The sequence below is a fragment of the Marmota flaviventris genome, chromosome 6, assembly GCF_047511675.1.
Source record: "Marmota flaviventris isolate mMarFla1 chromosome 6, mMarFla1.hap1, whole genome shotgun sequence".
NCBI lineage: Eukaryota > Metazoa > Chordata > Mammalia > Rodentia > Sciuridae > Marmota > Marmota flaviventris.
Window position 1 is genome coordinate 16,621,904 of NC_092503.1, and position 19,281 is coordinate 16,641,184.

Genomic DNA, 19,281 nt, shown 5'->3' on the forward strand with positions numbered 1-19,281 from the left:
CCTCCCGGGGCTTGTTGCCGAGGAGGAGCCGGCGCCATGGCGGTTCTGCTGGAGACCACTTTGGGCGACGTCGTCATCGACTTGTACACGGAGGAGCGGCCGCGCGGTGAGGCCCACGCCCCGCTCACCCCTGGCCAGGACCACGAGCCCGTCTCCCCGCTTTCCCCTCTCTGCTTCCCCAGGTCCCCAGGGGCCACTGGCTCGAGCTGCTGGTGCCCGCCGCCACACTATTCCATTAGCGGGCCTTGTTTAGAAAAGTTTTTGTGAGGAGAATTCGTTTGAACCTAGGCAGCGCTTCTCCTGCATCTTGTGTGGGCCCGTCGGGCACAGGGCGCTGCGGTCATGAATTGCCTTTGGGTGTGTGGGGTGAGGGGGCTGCCTATGCCATGCCAGTGGCTTTTGTGGTTTTACTCTGCTTTCTCTTGTCTTGAGAGGAACACAACAGATATTCATTGGTGTGTGATCAGTTCAGTCTTAAAAGCAAGGAGGATGTGCTTGGCACAGCGAGTGTTGGCATCGCATCCCGTCTAGAGGGAAGAAGCCGGTGCCCAGAGGTGTGGACAGAGGCTGCAAGCCACTGGGCTAAGCCCTAGCCTAGGCGTCCTGCCCTTTATGGTCTGATTCTCCCCTCGGAGACTTCGATGCGTGAATCCGTCTGAACTCTTAAATTGTTGTGGAGGAACGTGTAAGTTGCTATGGAAACCAGAGGCGAGAGTAATTTTTTAGTCCGGGTAGAGAGATGCGAAGTGAGAACACATCTACTAGCTTTTTCAAAGATGAGTGGGAATGAAGGTTTTTCTCCTGGTTTGCTTGGAGTTTGGGGAAATGGCAATAGTTTGGAAGGAGGTATGTGAAGGGGAGTGGTAGACTTGCAGTCTGGTCAGGTAAGATTAGGTCAGATCCTGAATAATTCTGTGTGCCATGCTGAGGATCAGAGTCTTGGAAAGAAGGTTTTAAAAACAGGATTGATGCGTGCGTGCGTAGCATACTTGCTTTGAGAAAGTAATAGGCAGCAGTGGGAGAATGTATCAGATTTAGGAGAAGTTGGAGACTAGGAGAAATTAGTTACAGCCTGGGTCCTGTCCCCAAGGAATGCAGTTTATCAAAGAGGATGAAACTGGCTTCAATGCTGTACAGTGAGTGTCTCCTACTCCCCACACTCAGCTGTTGCCTATCCCCTGCAAACACTTATTCTTTATAGTTTTTACCGTTCGCTTACTGTTGCCCCGTTCCATGTTTTGCTACACTCTTTTTCTTCTGGAGAACCCTGCTTTTTCAAATCTCAGATCAAGCATGGTCTCTTCTATGCAGCACTCCTGGTCCCTAAGCAGATCTGTTAGATCTATTCCTTGTGCTCTGCCTCAGGTAGCTTTGTAAGTCATATGACACTCATTATGACATTTACCTATTGTCCTGAAATTATTTATATAAGTCTCATCTCCTCTCAAGAATGTACTGCAATGAGAGCAGAAACAGTACCTTAATTATCTCTGTGTCTTGAGTATCCAGTACAGTGTCTTCCACTTTGAGACAAACTTAAGAGATTATTTGTAGTGGCCCATGCATATAAATGTGTTGTATTCTAGGACTCTTTGCATGTGATAAAAATGCAACTAAAACTGGCTTAAACAAAATAATTGCCTATGTTATTGCAGGAAGCTTGGCTTTACGGATGACTGAATCTCTGAGTTCAAGAGATGTTGTAGTTGAAACCCAAGCAAAACACACACACACACACACACAAGGATGATTTAGGGAATTGGATTGTTTTATTTTTATTTTTGGTATTAGGTATTGAACTTAGAGGCACTTAGCCACTGAGCTACATCCCCAGTCCTTTTTATTTTTTGTTTTGAGGGAGGGTCTCACTAACTTGCTGAGGCTGACCTCAAATTTGAAATCTTCTGCCTTATCCTCCCATGTTACTGGGTTTATAGGCATGTGCCATCTTACCCAATGAGACTTGTGTTTTTTGTCTCTTCGTTTTGCTTTCCTTTAAGTTCCATTGACTCTGTCCCTGTAGAGCAGCATCTTACAAAATGAATGGGTCTCTTCCCAGTGTTGTAAAGAACTAAAGGTAAGGTAAGGCCATCTCACATAATTAGAAAGCAGTTGTTCTGTGTAGGTAGCCTAAAATACCAAAAACCCAAGTCCACATGTATACATATTTGAAGGTATATGAATACCTGTTTATCATTTGATAGTATATTCAATCTTTCCTGCATACGTGCTCTCTCTCTCTCTCTTTTTCTCTTTTTACTTTGTATTATAAATGTAGAGAAAGTCATGTAAATGAAGTCTCATATTCCGTGGCCATTTTTGTTTAACAGTTCTCATCACATAACTAGTCCCAGTCTTGTTTCCTTTATGATAAACCCACTTCCACTGGATTTATTGAATTACAAGATAATTCCTTAAAAAAAAAAGCCCACAAATCATTATTATACCTTAAAAAGTTAAAAATAATTTCTTGGTATGATTTAAACTTTCCTTTTAGCTCTTGAACATTTTTAAAATGTGATAATTTAAACTAGGATCTCAACAATACCTATATATATTAATTAATATATTTCTTAAATGTTTTAGCTTATGGTATCCCCCTACCCTTTTTTCCCCCCGAAAAAATTCTTGAGAAAGAATCTGGGTCATTTGTTTTGTAGAATTTCATTTGGCATTTGGCTGATTATTTCTCTTTTGTGTCTTTGAACATATTCCTCTATCCCTTCTATTTTCTATAAATTGTTTAGATTCAGAACCTCCATCAAATTTGTTTGGGGCAAGAATGTTTCATATAGAGTGTACTTTTGCCTACATCACATTTAGGAGGCACTTGATGTCTGGTTGGCTCTTTTTGTGATATTGAACTTAGACAGTGGTTTCAGGCCTTTAAAGTGTTTCCATCAGTTTGTCATCTAAAGATTTTGGCAGCCATTGATGGTCATTGCCTAGGTCCATTATTTTTGTTTTCTAGTAAAAGGACTACTTCTGTCTCTTTTCTTTTTTTGTTTAAAGAATTTTTTTTAAGTTGTTGATGGACCTTTATTTATTTATTTATATGTGGTGCTAGGATTTGAACCCAGGACCTCACACATGCCAGGCAAGTGCTCTACCGCTGAGCCACAACCCCAGCCTGTAATTCTGTCTCTTCACAATGAGTTCAGAAATATTTTCAAGAAAACAATTGAAAACTTGATATTGAAGACTGTCCAACACCTTGGGCACCATCTCTCCAGATTTTCACCATCTATCATTTTGTAATACCAGAATATTGTAGAATTTAGACTGATCTTTTGGATACCACCCTCCTTGCAAAATTAAATTCCCACTTCTAGGCTTTTCCATATACCTTCCCAGCATGAAATGATCACTTTTTACTCTCTGCCAGCCCAGTTCTTTTATTATATATTTATTTTTAATTGACATATAAATATTGCTCATATTTTTGGTATACCATGTGATGTTCCAGTATAGTCCAGATTTTTGAATGTTTTCCCAAAGCCTCCATGAGTCTTTTAATTTCCTCATCTAGAAACAATCTCTCTTTTGAACCCTTGTGACAGTTTTTATACTACTTTTTACCATATTACTATTTAAGGGGCATAAATTATGCTATTAGATATCTAGTATTGTAACTATTTGTGTTCACTTGACTTTGGAATTTAACTATTGTTTTACTTTTAATAGTAATTTAGATATTAAATTGTACTAACTGTGGTTTTACTTGTTTAAAACCAAATTTGTGGATTACTATAATAAATTGTATATTTACTGTCTTTCAGCCTGCTTGAATTTCCTGAAATTGTGCAAAATAAAATATTACAATTATTGCCTTATTCACAATGTACAGGTGAGTTAGTGGTTGTTAGTCATGTCCTTTGTTATTGGAACTATCAAACTCTGTGACAATTAACAAAAATTTCTGAATATTATAGAGGGATTTTATCATACAAACTGGTGATCCTACTGGGACTGGCCGAGGAGGAGAGTCTATTTTTGGGTAGGTTCTTTTATTTTTAAATGAAAACTAGAATTGCTTATATTTAAGTCTTCATATTAAAATATGATTAAAATGTAGGAAACTTGGGAAAGTTTCTAAATGTTTTTAGTAAAAGAGAGGAGTCTTTTGAATCATAGTATCATTTCTATAGAGAAGTAGTTGGTAATACTATATTATAGTACTTCTACATTTATATTTTGACAGAAATTATGTTTTATAACCTTATTATATGTATTTCCAGTCAGCTGTATGGTGATCAAGCAAGCTTTTTTGAGGCAGAAAAAGTGCCAAGAATTAAGCACAAGAAGAAAGGCACTGTGTCCATGGTGAACAATGGCAGTGATCAGCATGGATCTCAGGTTAGGAAATGTGTATAAAATGAACTTTGCTTAGAAATGAAGGACTAGAAGCTACTTACAAAGTGGCTTTTTAAACTGTTCAATAATGAAAGAATGTGTTAATCATATTCAAAGATATGTATTAGAAAAAACTTGCACTATATTTCTTATATTAAAAAATATATTGGGCTGGGTATGTGGCTCAGTGGTGGAGTACTTGCCTCAAGATCATGAGGCACTGAGTTTGATCCTCAGCATCACATAAAAATAAAAAATAAATAAAATAAAAGTATTGTGTTTATCTACAACTAAAAAAATATTTTAAAAACTATATACTACATCATGTACAACCATAAGAATGAGAAATTATACTCCATTTATGTATGAAGTGTCAAAATACATTTTACTGTCATGTATAAATAATAATAAATTTTAAAAATTTAAAAAAAGATCTAAGGGTGAAGTTCAGGGGTGGAGGAGGTGCTTAACATGTACAAGGCTCTGGGATTGAAGCAAAACAGAAAACATTATTTTCTTCTTTTAAATATAAGCCCTGCCCATTGTGAATAATTTAGAAAATACAGAAAAGTACAAAGAAGAATAATATTAACCACAATCCTGTTCATGATTATTACTTTTCACATTTATAGACACTTTCAGTGTTTATTACTTATTTTTATTTTTTCGTGATACTATGATCAAACTCAGGTCTTCATACTTGCTAGGCAGGCATTCTACTACTGAGCTGCATTCTTCTCCCTTTGACTATTTTATAAGCGATTGCTGGGGGGCTGGGGGTACAACTCAGATGGTGAGTGCTTGCCTTGCATGCACAAGGCCCTGGGTTCAATGCCCAGCACCAAAAAAAAAAAAGAGAGAGAGAGAGAGAAAGAGACGGAGACAGATTACTGGGGCTTGGGGTCTAGCTTAGTAGTAAAATGCTTGCCTAATATGTGCTAGACCCTGAGATTGATTCTCAGCACCACAGAAAAATATAAATTAAATAAATAAATAGATTAATTGGAAGGTTAATCCTCATGACCATCTATTATGGTAGGTGCTATTGTTTTTCACTGTTTATGCATGAAGAAAATGAGCCATGGTTTTTCCAATCATTTTAAACAATTGAGGAAACATCTGTGTACATGTTGATAACTTATATATAAACTCTGTTTTTTATTTAGTTCTGGGAACAAGTTTTTAAGAACTGGTGCAGTAAATGTAGAGTTTCACTTGTGTGTGTGTGTGTGTGTGTGTGTGTGTTTTGTCAATTTAGCTGACAAAACACACACACATACATATTTTTGTATTTATTTTGTCTTTCTGTTAGTTTCTTATTACTACAGGAGAAAATCTAGATTACCTTGATGGTGTTCATACAGTATTTGGTGAAGTGACAGAAGGCATGGACATAATTAAGAAAATTAATGAGACTTTTGTTGACAAGGATTTTGTACCATATCAGGATATCAGGTATTATTACAATTCACTATCTTGAATGTATTAGAATGTTTTAATACTGTGATGTGTGACGAGACTGGTGCACATAGGACTAGTTTTTGACTAATTCCAAAATGTGAATTAATATAAAATGAATACGCATAAAAAGAACCTTTTGTATTTTTCTACTTATACTAATTTTTTTTTTTTTTTTTCCTTTTTTGGTACCAAGAATTGAACCCAGGGGTACTTAAGCACTGAGCTATATTCCAGCCCTTTTTAAATTTTTTTGGTACCAGGAATTGAACCCAGGGTTTCTTAACCACTGAGCCATATCCCCAGCCCTTTTTATTTTTTATTTTGAGACAGGATCTCACTAAGTTGCCTAGGGCCTCACTAAGTTTCAAGGCCTGGCCTCAAAGTTGTGATCCTCCTGCCTCAGCCTCCCAAGTGGCTGGGATATCAGGTGTGTACCACTGTGTCCTGCTACTTGTACTAATTATTTATAATAGATTTTGTTAGGAAAAATTACTGTGCTTTCATTTTTAAATGCAATTTATTGAGAAATGTGGAAAATTACTAAGATTTAGACATTTACTTTGCTTCTTTGAAGTAATGCAGAGAAATATATACAAAAAATGGAAACCGGTAATACTCATTGTGAAAGTGTACTGTGAATTAGTAATATCTTTGTGCAAAATGGGGGTTTTGGCATTAAAGATACTTAAGTTATTCTATGAAAATGAAATATAGATTTTGAAATATTTAATGTAACATTTGACTTGGACTTTTGTAAGGATAAATCACACAGTGATTTTAGATGATCCGTTTGATGACCCTCCTGATTTAATAATTCCTGATCAATCACCAGAACCCACAAAGGAACAATTAGATGTAAGTAGAGCCTTCTTGTGATTGAATGTATGTGCATATTAATTTGTATGGATTTAACTTCTTAGTCTATTAAAAATTAATTTCTTCATAATGATTATTTTGCTTAATAAATTATACTAGAACGAGTTGAGTTCTTTTTCTACTCCACATAAATACTCATTTTTCTAGTTATCTTTTTATTTCCCTGACTTCCTTTTTTTAATATCTATTTCATTGGAACAGCCTTAGCACTGGAAGCTTATATGAATCTGGAATTTTTTTTTTTTTTTTTAATCTAACTCTAGTTAGGAGAATAACTTCAAGGCCAAACTAAACAATCATCCTGTGAGGGAATTTTTCAACTGGAGATACTCTAGAGCCAGGCTAGAACCAGAAATTTCTGTGGAACAGCACAGACTTTCCCCCAGATATTTTAAGATATAAATTTTTGCTTTTGAGGCTTTCTCAAAGACAAATTTATCTTTATGGTTGAAATTGATGCTTGCTTATTTCTAAGATGATTTATCTTCTCCAAGCAGCACTTAATTGGATAATAGTATCTATATAGATGTTTATTTTCATTTCCTAATAAATCAGAAGCCCAATCTGGCTAATGTCATAGAATTAATTTAAATCAGTTCCAGAGGTTTGTAAATGAAGCGTAATACCGTTCATGATTCTCAGATTTTTTTTATTTGTTAAATATTTATATTAATAACTTCTGCCTTACAGAGTGGTCGAATAGGAGCAGATGAAGAAATTGATGATTTCAAAGGAAGATCAGCTGAAGAAGTAGAAGAAATAAAGGCAGAAAAAGAGGCCAAAACTCAAGCTATTCTTTTAGAGATGGTAAGATGATTATGTTTGTTCAAATAGTTGATCTGCCATATATTTAATGCATATTTATTTATAAGTTTATTTCTGGCTCTTGTGATAGTTGTAAAATATTAAAAATTTAGTTTAGAGTTTTCCTCTAGATTAAATTTTGAATGATATAATAACACATGAAAATGAATAAATTCAGTTCCATTATCATTATAGTATCAAGTGCTTTTATAAAAAATGGAAAGTGGATATTTCATTATTTTTAACATAAATATTAATTGAATTTCAATTGTTTAATATTCACCTCTTTTTTAAAGCATGTTTATTAGATTAAATCTTATGTTAAGAATAATTCTTCATTGTACCACTCAAATATTGAAATTAAATAGAATAGTCATTGAATGATAAAATAAACCTGGGTAAAAATTGAAAATTCTAAAATATACTTCTTCAAATATATAATTTTTGATGTTTTCTCTTTTCCTTTCTATTTGTTCATTATAATTTTATATAACAATGGGATTTGTTGTTACATATTTGTACAACTTTCATGTTTGTGTATCAGTCAAAAAATTATATACATGTCTGCACATATAAAATATATATATATACATATATATGCACATTTATATATTTTTTAACTGGTATACACTCCTTTGTCTTGCTCATAGTATGAAGTCATTTGGGGATTAGTTATTCAGTAAACCATTAATTGACGTACTAGGCATTTTTTTCCTTCTTATTTTTAAGAAATAGGTATGCATATTATATAATAGATGATTAATAAACACTTAAGTGAAAGGATAACAATTTTGTTTTTAATATTATTGTACATAATAGTGTTTTTATATTTTTGGTCTGTTTTAAAATTTATATTAATTTATATTCTATTAATTAATTTATATTTATGTTACCAGTATTAATGAATAAATGCCAAAAGCTCTCATTTCAGAGAACTTTAATGAAATAAACAAAAGTTGAAAATACACTTTTTCTTTTCTGCAATACTGGGAATTGAACCCAAGGAACTCTACCACTAAAAACTATATCCCCACATTCCCACCCCCATTTTTAATTTTATTTTGAGACAGAGTCTTGCTAAATTATCCAGGCTGGCCTTGAACTTGGTATCCTCCTACCTCAGCTTCGCAAATCACTCAGGTTGCAGGCATAGGTCAGGCTGGAAACACTTTTTTTTTTTTTTGGTACTAGGAATTGAACCCAAGGGCACTTAACCATTGAGCAATATCCCTAGCCCCTTTTTGTATTTTATTAGAAACACAGTCTTGCTGAGTGGATTAGCGCCTCACTTTTGTTGAGGCTGGCTTTGAACTCATGATCCTCCTATCTCAGACTCCCAAGCCACTGGGATTATAGGCATGTGCCGCTGTACCCAGCCACAGGCATTTTTAATTGAGCATATATACACCTAAGAGTATTGATCCAGAACAATCAATAGCAAGACAAATTCTAAGAAAACTATTGAACATAAAATCAACACCAATGAATCAGTTGCATTTCTAAACACCAAGGATATATCAGTTGAAAGAGATATCAGGAAAATTATCCCTTTTACAATAGCCTCAAAAAAGTAAAATATTTGGAAATCAACCTAAGAAAAGAGTTTAAAGACCTCTATAGTGAAAACTACAGAACTCTAAAGAAAGAAATTGAAGAAGATCTTAGAAAATGGAAAGATCTTCCATGTTCCTGGGTAGGTAAAATCAATATTATCAAAATGGCCATGCTGGGGCTGGGATTGTGGCTCAGCGGTAGAGCGCTCACCTAGCATGGGTGGGACCCGGGTTCGATCCTCAGCACCACATAAAATAAAAATAAAGGCATTGTGTTGTGTCCGACTACACCTAAAAAAATAAATATTAAAAAAAAAAACGGCCATACTACCAGAAGCACTCTACAGATTTAATGCAATTCCTATAAAGATCCCAATGATGTTCTTCACAGAAATAGAAAAAGCAATCCTTAGTGTGAAAAGTGATGCAGGAGAGAGACATCACAATGCCAGACCTTAAATTATACTACAGATCTATAGTAACAAAAACAGCATGGTATTGGAACCAAAACAGATATGAAGACCAAAGCACAAGAAGTAAAATCAAGGATCAATAAATGGGATGGTATCAACCTGAAAAACTTCACAGCAAAGGAAACAATCAGGAATATGTACAGAGATCCTACAGATTGGTAGAAAATCTTCACCACCAGTACCTCAGATAAGGCATTAATGTCCAGGATATACAAAGAACTCAAAAAACTTAACACCAGAAAAATAAATAACCCAATCAATAAATGGGCAAATGAACTAAACAAACACTTCACAGAAGAAACACAAATGGTCAAAAAAAAAAAAAATATGGAAAATGTTCAACATCTCTGTCAATTAGAGAAATGCAAATTAAAACTACAGTGAGAGCCCATCTCATTCCAGTCAGAATGGCAATTGTAAAGAATACAAGTAACAATGTTGGCAAGGATGTGGGGAGAAAGGTACTCTCATGTATTGTTGGTGGGACTGCAAATTGGTGCAACTACTATGGAAAGAGTATGGAGATTCCTTAGAAAACTTGGAATGGAACCACCATTTGACCCAGTTATCCCACTCCTTGGTCTATACTCAAAAGAACTTAAAAACAGCATACTATATTTATTCAGCCACATCAGCTCAACTTACAATAGCCAAGTTATGGAAACAACCTAAGTGTCCTTCATTGGATGAATGGATAAAGAAAATGTGTTACATATAGACAATGGAATATTACTCAGCCATAAAGAAGAATGAAATGATGGCATTTGCTGGTAAATGGATAGAACTGGAGAATATCATGCTAAGTGAAATAAACCAATCCCCAAAACAACAAATCCCAAATGTTCTCTCTGACTTGTGAATGCTAACCCAAAACAAAGGAGGTTGGGAAGGGGAATTGTAGAAATCCACTGGATTAGACAAAGGGAAAGGATTAGGGAGGGGAATAGGAAAGACAGTAGAATTAATCAGTCATAATTTTCCTAGCCTTGTATTTTTATACACAACCAGGGTAATTCTACATCATGTACAGCCACAACAGTGGGATCCTAAATAGAATAAGTTATATTTTATATATGTATAATTTGGCAAAATACATTCTACTGTCATGTGTAACTAAAAAGAACAAATAAAAAATTTTTTTAAATTATTGGACATAAAAGAAAGATCTTTTGAGGCAGGGTACAGTGGCTCACACCTCTTTGAGGCAGGAGGATCCTAATTTCAAAGCCAGCCTAAATAACTTAATGAAACCCTGACAAGAAATAAAAAAGGGCTTGAGATGTAGCTCAGTGGTTAAGTGCCCCTAGATCTTTTGAGGAACTGGCAAGAAGAACAAGTGACTTATAAGGGAAATATTATTAGATTATAATCAAACTTCAACTGTAAAACTTCAGGAAGTTTGTGCCAAAGGGAAAATGGGTTGTCATTTTTAAAACTTTTATGTTTTTAGATAATTTCAAACTTATAGAAGAACAGAGTACAGAAGTTATATATACCTTTTACTAGGATTCACCAAATTTTTTTTAAGTATTTACTTTCAACACTCTTTTTTTTAAACAATTTTTATGTCAATTTTTATTGAGGTACAATTAACATAAAGTAAGACTTGCCAATTTTTTGTGTGTGTATGTGGTGTGGGGGATTGAACCCAGGACCTTGTGCATGCGAGGCAAGCATTCTACCAACTGAGTTACACCCCCAGCCCCGGATTCACCAATTTTTAAAAAATTTTTTAGTTGTATATGGACATAGTACTTTTATGTATTTTTATATGGTGCTGAGGATTGAACCAGTGCCTCACACATGCTAGACAAGTGCTCTACCACTGAGCTACAACCACAGCCCAGATTCACCAATTTTGAACATTTTTGCTATGTCCACTTTACCATTCTATCAGTTCTTTTTTGTGGTGCAAATATTAGCTGTTATTATTTTTTTATTGTTTTTGTAATATTGCCTTATAATTATATATAATAGTGGGATTCATTATGCACATAATATAATATTGTTAATACCAGGAATGGTAGAGTTTCAAATTTTAAAGTCTTATTAGATTTATTTTCCTAAGGCTGGAATTTATGGAGGAAATTTAGATATTTTAGGGAAATCTGTGTTGTGGGCTTAGATAAAATATTTAGGATGGAACCTAAATAAAGGAATTGACTTAAGTTTTTGTTTATAATTTAGGTAGGAGATCTACCTGATGCAGATATTAAACCTCCAGAAAATGTGCTGTTTGTATGTAAATTGAATCCAGTGACCACAGATGAGGATCTGGAAATAATATTCTCAAGATTTGGGCCAATAAGAAGGTAAATCCTGGGGCTGGGGTTGTGGCTTAGTGGTAGAGCGCTCGCCTAGAACGTGCGAGATGCTAGGTTTGATCCTCAGCACCACATAAAAATAAATAAAATAAAGGCATTGTGTCCAACTACAACTAAAAATACATATATATATATATATATATATATATATATATATATATATATCAAAAAAAAAAAAGGTAAATCCTGCAATTAATAAAAGAGAAATTTGGAAAAATATAGGTATTGATGGTTTTCTAATGACATATTTTGGGTGAGTCTGTGAACTTTGGTTGAATTTTATGCTGGTGAATTTTTACAAGTGAATGAACAGTAAGAAAGAAAAGAATATATAAAGAAAAATATTTGAGTGATGTTTCTACTCGCTGCGCAAAAATTTTCACTTTAAAACAGGAAATAAGTGGGATGATTTAGGTCTATTTTTATAAATTTTCAACAGTCCTCTTTAATATTTAAAATACTTATCTCATTTTACTCCTAAAATTACCAGCAATCTGTTTCAAACTTAAATTTTTCAATTTTTTTTCTTTTGGTTTATTTTCCTTGCATTACTAATGAAAAAGTCTATGAAGGCAGTATTTCTGTGAGAAAGATGATTATTTTATAATTGATTAAAATGTATTATTTTACTATTTTTGAAGTAAGACTATGGTACATGGAGAAATAAACAAGTCAATTTCAGCTTATTGGCCATTTTGCTTGTTTATTGTACAATAGATTATTTCCATGTAAAAGCTATACTCACGGTATTAAATTTTACCTTGATATTAAAATTCCTAAGTGTAGACTTGCTTAAACATTTATATGTGTATGTTGTAATTCATCTTTGTGATTTAAAAACTTTATAGGAGTTTATTTTTGTTAAAGGAAAACTAAATATTTTTGTTTTATTTCCTTAGTGCTTAGGGAATTTAAGGACTGTAGGCCTATCTAGGTCATTTAGAGTCTACTAGGTTAGCAAAGTATTTTTTTTAAAAAAAGAAGACTTGTTATTTAAGAAATATGGTGAGTTTAATTTGGCCTTTTTTTTTTCAGTACTAGGGATTGAAACAGGGGCACTCCCTCACTTAGCTACCTCTCAGTCCTTTTTATTTTTTATTTTGGGATAGAGTTGAGTTACCTAGAATGACCTAAAACTTCTGATCCTCCTACCTCAGCCTCCTGAGTCACTGGAATTACGGGGGTTCAGGACAGCACCCGGCTTAACTTTGCCTTTTAATAACTGGCTTATTATGTTATTTAGTTCCGAAGAGTATGAGTGAATACTTTCCTTTTTTAAAAACAAAGTCACTTTTTACAACTTTCTTTCAGTTGTGAAGTTATTCGGGATTGGAAGACAGGAGAGTCCCTCTGCTATGCTTTTATTGAATTTGAAAAGGTATGCATAAATGAGATATATTAGGTTTGGTGTTTATTTTATGAATATGTTTCGTTTTTTTATTTTTGTACTGGGGATTGAACTCAGGGGCACTCCACTACTAAGCTATATCCCTAGCCCTTTTTATTTTCTTTTTATTTTGGGGCAGCATCTTGCTAAATTGCTGAGGCTGACCTCATACTTGAGATCCTCTTGCCTCAGTTTCCCAAGATGCTTGATTATAGGCGTGCACCACCATGCCCAGCTCATAGATTAGTTTTGTCTTAATTTTTTTTTAGTTATAGAGGGACACAATACCTTTATTTTATTTATTTTTATGGGTGCCGAGGATCAAACCCAGTGTGTGAGGAAGAGCTCTGCCACTGAGCTACAATCCCAGCCCAGTTTTGTCTAATTTTAACCTTGATATAAATGGGAACACAATGTGTTCATTTGCATCTTGATTCTTTTTGTTATCATTTATTTAGGTACTGGGGATTTAATGAACTGAAGGCCTTATACACTGAGCTACATACATACCCAGTCATTTTTATTTTTTATTTTGAGACATTCTCGCTAAGTGCTGAGACTGGCCTCAAACATGGGATACTCCTGCCTCATCCTCTTGAGTTGGTGGGATTACAGGCATGCGCTGTCATGTCTTGCTTCTTCTGCTAGTATTATAAGATTATATGTGTTACTGTATGTGGTTTTTAAAGTTAACTTTTTAAAGTTAATTTTTTTTGACATAGTATTTTATTGTATACATATAAAATGATTTAGATCTCCATTCTGCTGTTAATTGACATTTAGGTCCTTTCCAATTTTTGACTACAATGTGCGATACTATGAGAAAGTAAATTTTGTTCCAAGCTTGGTGATACATGTGTGTAATACCAGACTGGATAATACCAGATGCTCAGGCAAGTGAATTGCAAGTTCAAGGCCAGCCTTAGCAACTTAGCAAAGCCCTAAGCAACTTAGCAAGACTCTGTCTTAAAATAATAATAAAAAAGGGGGGGTTGGGCATGTGGTTTAGTGGTAAAGTACCCCTGGCTTCCATCTCTGGTACCAATAAATGAATGAAAGAATGAATGATTTTTTTTTTTTTTTTTTAAGTGCTGGAGGAAAGCTGGGGTTGTGGCTCAGTGGTAGAGTGCTCGCCTAGCACGTGTGAGGCACTGGGTTCGATCCTCAGCACCACATAAAAATAAATAAATAAAAGTACTGCATCTATCCAAAACTAAAATTAAAAGGGCTAGGGGTGTGGCTCAGTGGTTAAGTGCTCTGGGTTCAATTCCTAATACCTAAAAATAAAAAAGTTTTGTTGTTTTGTTTGATCTACAGTGTCTTTTATTTATTTTTAAATTTTCTAATCATTTCTGTAAAGAAACCTTCTGATGTTGTGGTGTGTATGTATTTCTGCAGAATGTATATCTAGTTGTGAATTGCTGGGTCCTACAGTAGATGCAGCATTAGCAGACAATTCCAATTAATTTTCCAAGGTGGTCATACTGATTTTCACTTCCAGTAGTAGTGTTTGGTACTCCATGTTGTTCCATGTCTTGACCAACTCTTAATATGGTCAGTCTTTTAAGTTATATCCATTCTGGAAGATCTTTAGTAGTATCTTATTGTGCTTTACTTTACATTTCCCTCATTGAGTCACTTTTTCAAAAATTTATTATCATTTAAATGAACTTTTAAAATGAAGTACCTGTTCAAGACTTGCCCACTTTTTGATTGTGTATTTCACTTACTGGTTTCTAAGAATTCTTTGCATTTTCTGGGTGCAAGCTCTTTTTTGCAGGGGTGGGGGGCATGTTTTATGCAGTTATCTTCTATGAATTTTCTTTTTTCTTTCTTTTTTTTTTTTTGATAGTGCTAGGGATAAAACCTAGAGCCTTGTGCATGCTAGGCAAGTGCTTTACCACTGAGCTGCATCCTTAGCCCCCTTTTCCCATTTTTTAATAGTGTCTTTTGATAAACAGAAATTTCTAATTTTAATAGTTAAATTTGTCAATATTTTTTTTCTGAATCTGCTTAAAAAAATCTTTGCCTTCTCCAAAGTCATGAAGATATTTTCCTATTATATTTTTTAGCAGCTTTGTTGTAAACTGTTTCCCATTGGATATGTAATTTGATTATTGTGTATTACATTTAAGGTTTGTTTTTCTTAGATGGGATAGGCAAGTGACTTACCACCACTTATTAAAAAGATTGTTCTGTTCCCATAGCTCTGGAGGGCCACCTTTATCATAAATCAGCTCTCTATTTATGTGCAATGTCTGTTTCTGGATGCTGTACTGTTGCACAGATCAGTTTGTCTATTCTTTTATTGTTGTTGGCAGTGTGTGGTTCTGGGGGTTGAACCTAGGGTCTCATGCATGCTAAGCCAGTGGTCTACCACTGAGCTACATCCCCAGCCCAATTTGTTTATTCTTATATCACTGTTACATTTTTTAATCACTATAGTTTTTTGATATCTTGTAGTGTGGGTTCTCCAACTTTATTCTTGAAGATTTTCTTGGCTATTTTGTCTTTTACATTTCTAAATGCATTTTTCAATCAGTTTCTCAATTTTGAAGACATTCCTCTTTTGTTGTTGTTGTTGTTGAAAGGCACTACTGTGCCTTTCTTCCATTCCACAGGGAGATCAGCCCAGTGAAGGCTGGAGGACTGAACTTAGGGCCTGGCCCAAGCTAAGCACACGTTCTTACACCCTCATACCTGAAGAAATTCTTAACTGTTTTTTAGATGTAAGTCTGTTGACTATTTTCAAATGCTATCCTTTTGAAAAAAATGATCTGAGAAACTTTCTCTTTGGGAAAATGACACAGTGTAAATTATCACTGCCCATACTTAATTAATCAGATTAATCAGCAGTAATATTGATTGCCTACCATGTCTAGATGTTTGTTTTGTGGTGGAGGGAGTGAACCCAGGTCCTGCTCATGCTAGTCAAGCGCTCTACCACTGAGATACATCCCTAGCCCTTTTTATTATTTTGAGGCATGTTGCCCGTATTGGCCTTGAACATGTAATCCTCTTGTCTGAGCCTCCCAAGTCTCTGGAATTGTCGATGTGTGCCATTGCACTGACTTCAAAAGCACTGGCTATGCTTCTAAATTTAGAAATTTTTTAGATTTGAAAGGTACACTGTGTGTGTGGATATAGTCAAATACACATTACATCTGTGGCTTATGTAATACTCCTCTGGGCCAGCATTCTGTAATGTATCACAAAAATATTTCTGCAATGAAGCAAATGAATATTCATACTAAGAATCAAAAAAGGCCATAACCTCATTAGGTCAGATATTGCTACCCAATTACTTTTAATACCGAATTTTTATCAAACAAACAAACAAAAAAACGCTTGCACTTTTCAGGATACAGTATTTTGGAGTTTTAAGTGAAAAGGAGTATGGAATTGTATAGGCAAGGATATCTATATGTCAATCAGATCTTGATTAAAACTCTTGGCTTTGACCCTTGTGTAATCTTTAGCAGCTTCAGTACCTCTCTAAAATTCTCTTAGTACCTCTTGGGTTGTTACTAGAGTTAGTTGAGATAAATAATAGATGCATACAATAGATAAATACAACATCTGGTATAAGAATTTTTAAAATATCAATTTCAATAACAATAAATTTTATGTATTTTCAGAATTTGTTCTTATTACAGAAATCTTTTCTGTAAAAACTTATGCTTTTTTTAATAATTACAATAGGAAGAAGATTGTGAGAAAGCATTCTTCAAAATGGATAATGTACTTATCGATGACAGAAGAATACACGTGGATTTTAGCCAGTCTGTTGCAAAGGTTAAATGGAAAGGAAAAGGTATATTGATTTAACTTCTTTTTTTCTGTTCTGCATGTTTTGCATGCTTCCATATGTCGCCTTTTACTTGATACTGTTAATTAGGAGAAATGTCAATTGACATAAACGCCTGCCATTCATGATTTTACCCATCTGCTATCTAGAATCTAAGCTGTATGTATTTGAAACTAATGAAAAAGATCTGCATTTTCTGTGTTTAACTGTATTACATTTAATATGGTCAGTCTTTTAAATTATATCCATTCTGGAAGATGTTTAGTAGTATCTGACTATAGATTTGATTTGTTTCTAAAGTGACTCTGATTTTAAGGTTGTTTGGGTCTTTTAGATACAAAACTCTTTTTTAAAAGTTTTCTTAAGTGTGTTTTAGTGGTCATGGTAAAAAATTGAGAAGATTCATGAAAAGGTATAAGACAAAAAAAATCTCTTCCACTCCTGTTTCTTATCTACCTAGTTTCTCTTCCCAGAAATAACCACTCTTACCTTTTTTTTGTTTTTGTTTTTGTTTTGGGGTACTAGAATTTAAACCCAGTGGCACTTTACTTCTGAGCTACATCCCCAGTCTTTGAGACGGGCTTTTACTAACTTGTTGAGGGTCTCACTAACTTGCTGAGGCTGACTTTGAATTTGTGATCCTCCTGCCTCAATCTCCTGAGAGTTGGGATTATAGGTGTGCAACACTGCACCTGCCTAAAATGCAAGTTTATTCTTTTCAGTGACTGCTCAGTCTTTTTTTTTTTTTTTTTTTTTTTTTTTTGTGGTGCTGGTGATTGAACCCAGGGCCTTGTTCAGCAAGGCAAGTATCCCCAGCCCCAGACTGCTCAGTCTTCTATAGAATGTAGTTTATCACAGTTTTTTTAATCAGGTCTATTAATGGACATTCAGTGTTTCTAACTTTTTACTCTTCTCTGTACTACAGTACTATTTGCTATTCCTATATATATGACATGTCCCACATATGCATATGCATATCAAATAAATTCCTGGTAGTGGCATGCCAAACTAAAGGTTGGGTCTATTGGATGCTGAAAGAACATGCACTTTTTTAATTTTTAACTTTATGTTATATATTTTTGGTACTGGGAATTGAACCCAGAGGCAGTTAACCAGTGAGCCACATCTCTAGTTTGTTTTTATTTTTAATTTTTTGGTACCAGGAATTGAACTCAGGGGCACCTTAAACACCAAGCCATGTCCCCAGTCCTTTTTTATATTTTATTTAGAGACAGGGTCTCACTTAGTTGGGGCCTTGCTAAGTTGCTGAGGCTGGATTTGAACTCAGGATCCTCCTGAGCCTCTGGGATTATAGGTGTGCGCCACCACACCTAGCTATTTTTTTATTTTGAGACAGGGTCTGAGTTGCTGAGGGCTTTGCTAAGTTGCTGAGGCTGGCTTTGAACTCACGATCCTCCTGCCTCAACCTCCCAAGCTGCTGGGATTACAGGCATGTGCCACCATGCCCAACCATTTCTTTCTTTTTAACTTTAGTTTTGAGACAGTTTTACTAAGTTGCTGGCCTAGAACTTGGGATCCTCTTGCTTCAGCTTCCCAAGTAGCTGGAATTACAGGTATATGCCATCATGCCCAATTCATTTCCCATGATTTTAATGAAGTCTTTTTTACTAGAAAGAAATTGAGAACACTGTTTGGTAGTGAAGTGCTAAATTGTTTAGTAGATTGTGTTACCGTATGGGGGTTCAGAGAAGGGAGAAATTGTTAGGGACTGGAGAAGGCAAAGAAGGCCTAGTGGAAGCCAAGATCCCTGTGGTAGGAGAGAGTGACTGGGGCTGGGGCCCTGTGTACTACTTGTTTCCTCCCATGAATGCTTCTGAGTGACTTGTGAAAACTATGATGAAGTACCAAAATGTTTTTTTCACATGTTACAGCTTTACGAACAATACATCACATAAGTATATTTAGTGGTAAGCTTAGTGGGGTTGTAGCTTATTGGTAGAATGCTTGCCCAGTACATGTAAGGTGCTGGGTTCAATCCTCAGCACCACATTAAAAAAAATAAATAATAAAATAAAGGTATTGTGTCCATCTACAACTAAAAAAAAGCAGTAGTAGTGATGAGTTGCTGGCCTGAAGTGATGTGGTTCTGTTCCAGTAGTACTGCCAAGTGGCATTTTATGTAGGGCTTTTTTTCCACAGAGCTAATTTAATTTTATCATTTGTTTCAAATATATTAACTATAATTTTACATTATTGATAAGAAACTTAAGGCATAATCTTG

At 34.8% G+C, this 19,281-nt stretch overlaps 1 protein-coding gene across 1 annotated transcript in view; it reads left to right on the top strand.

The window, feature by feature from the left end:
• Ppil4 (peptidylprolyl isomerase like 4) overlaps positions 1-19,281 on the top strand; it is a 37,156-nt gene continuing 17,875 nt past the window's right edge. The window contains exons 1-10 of the mRNA XM_027939567.3: positions 1-106; positions 3,780-3,847; positions 3,933-3,997; positions 4,239-4,356; positions 5,666-5,808; positions 6,573-6,669; positions 7,381-7,497; positions 11,708-11,832; positions 13,156-13,222; positions 16,934-17,045. Of these exons, the coding sequence (XP_027795368.1) occupies positions 37-106; positions 3,780-3,847; positions 3,933-3,997; positions 4,239-4,356; positions 5,666-5,808; positions 6,573-6,669; positions 7,381-7,497; positions 11,708-11,832; positions 13,156-13,222; positions 16,934-17,045 (982 nt within the window). The 5' untranslated portion in view covers positions 1-36. The remainder of the gene's footprint in view (positions 107-3,779; positions 3,848-3,932; positions 3,998-4,238; positions 4,357-5,665; positions 5,809-6,572; positions 6,670-7,380; positions 7,498-11,707; positions 11,833-13,155; positions 13,223-16,933; positions 17,046-19,281) is intronic.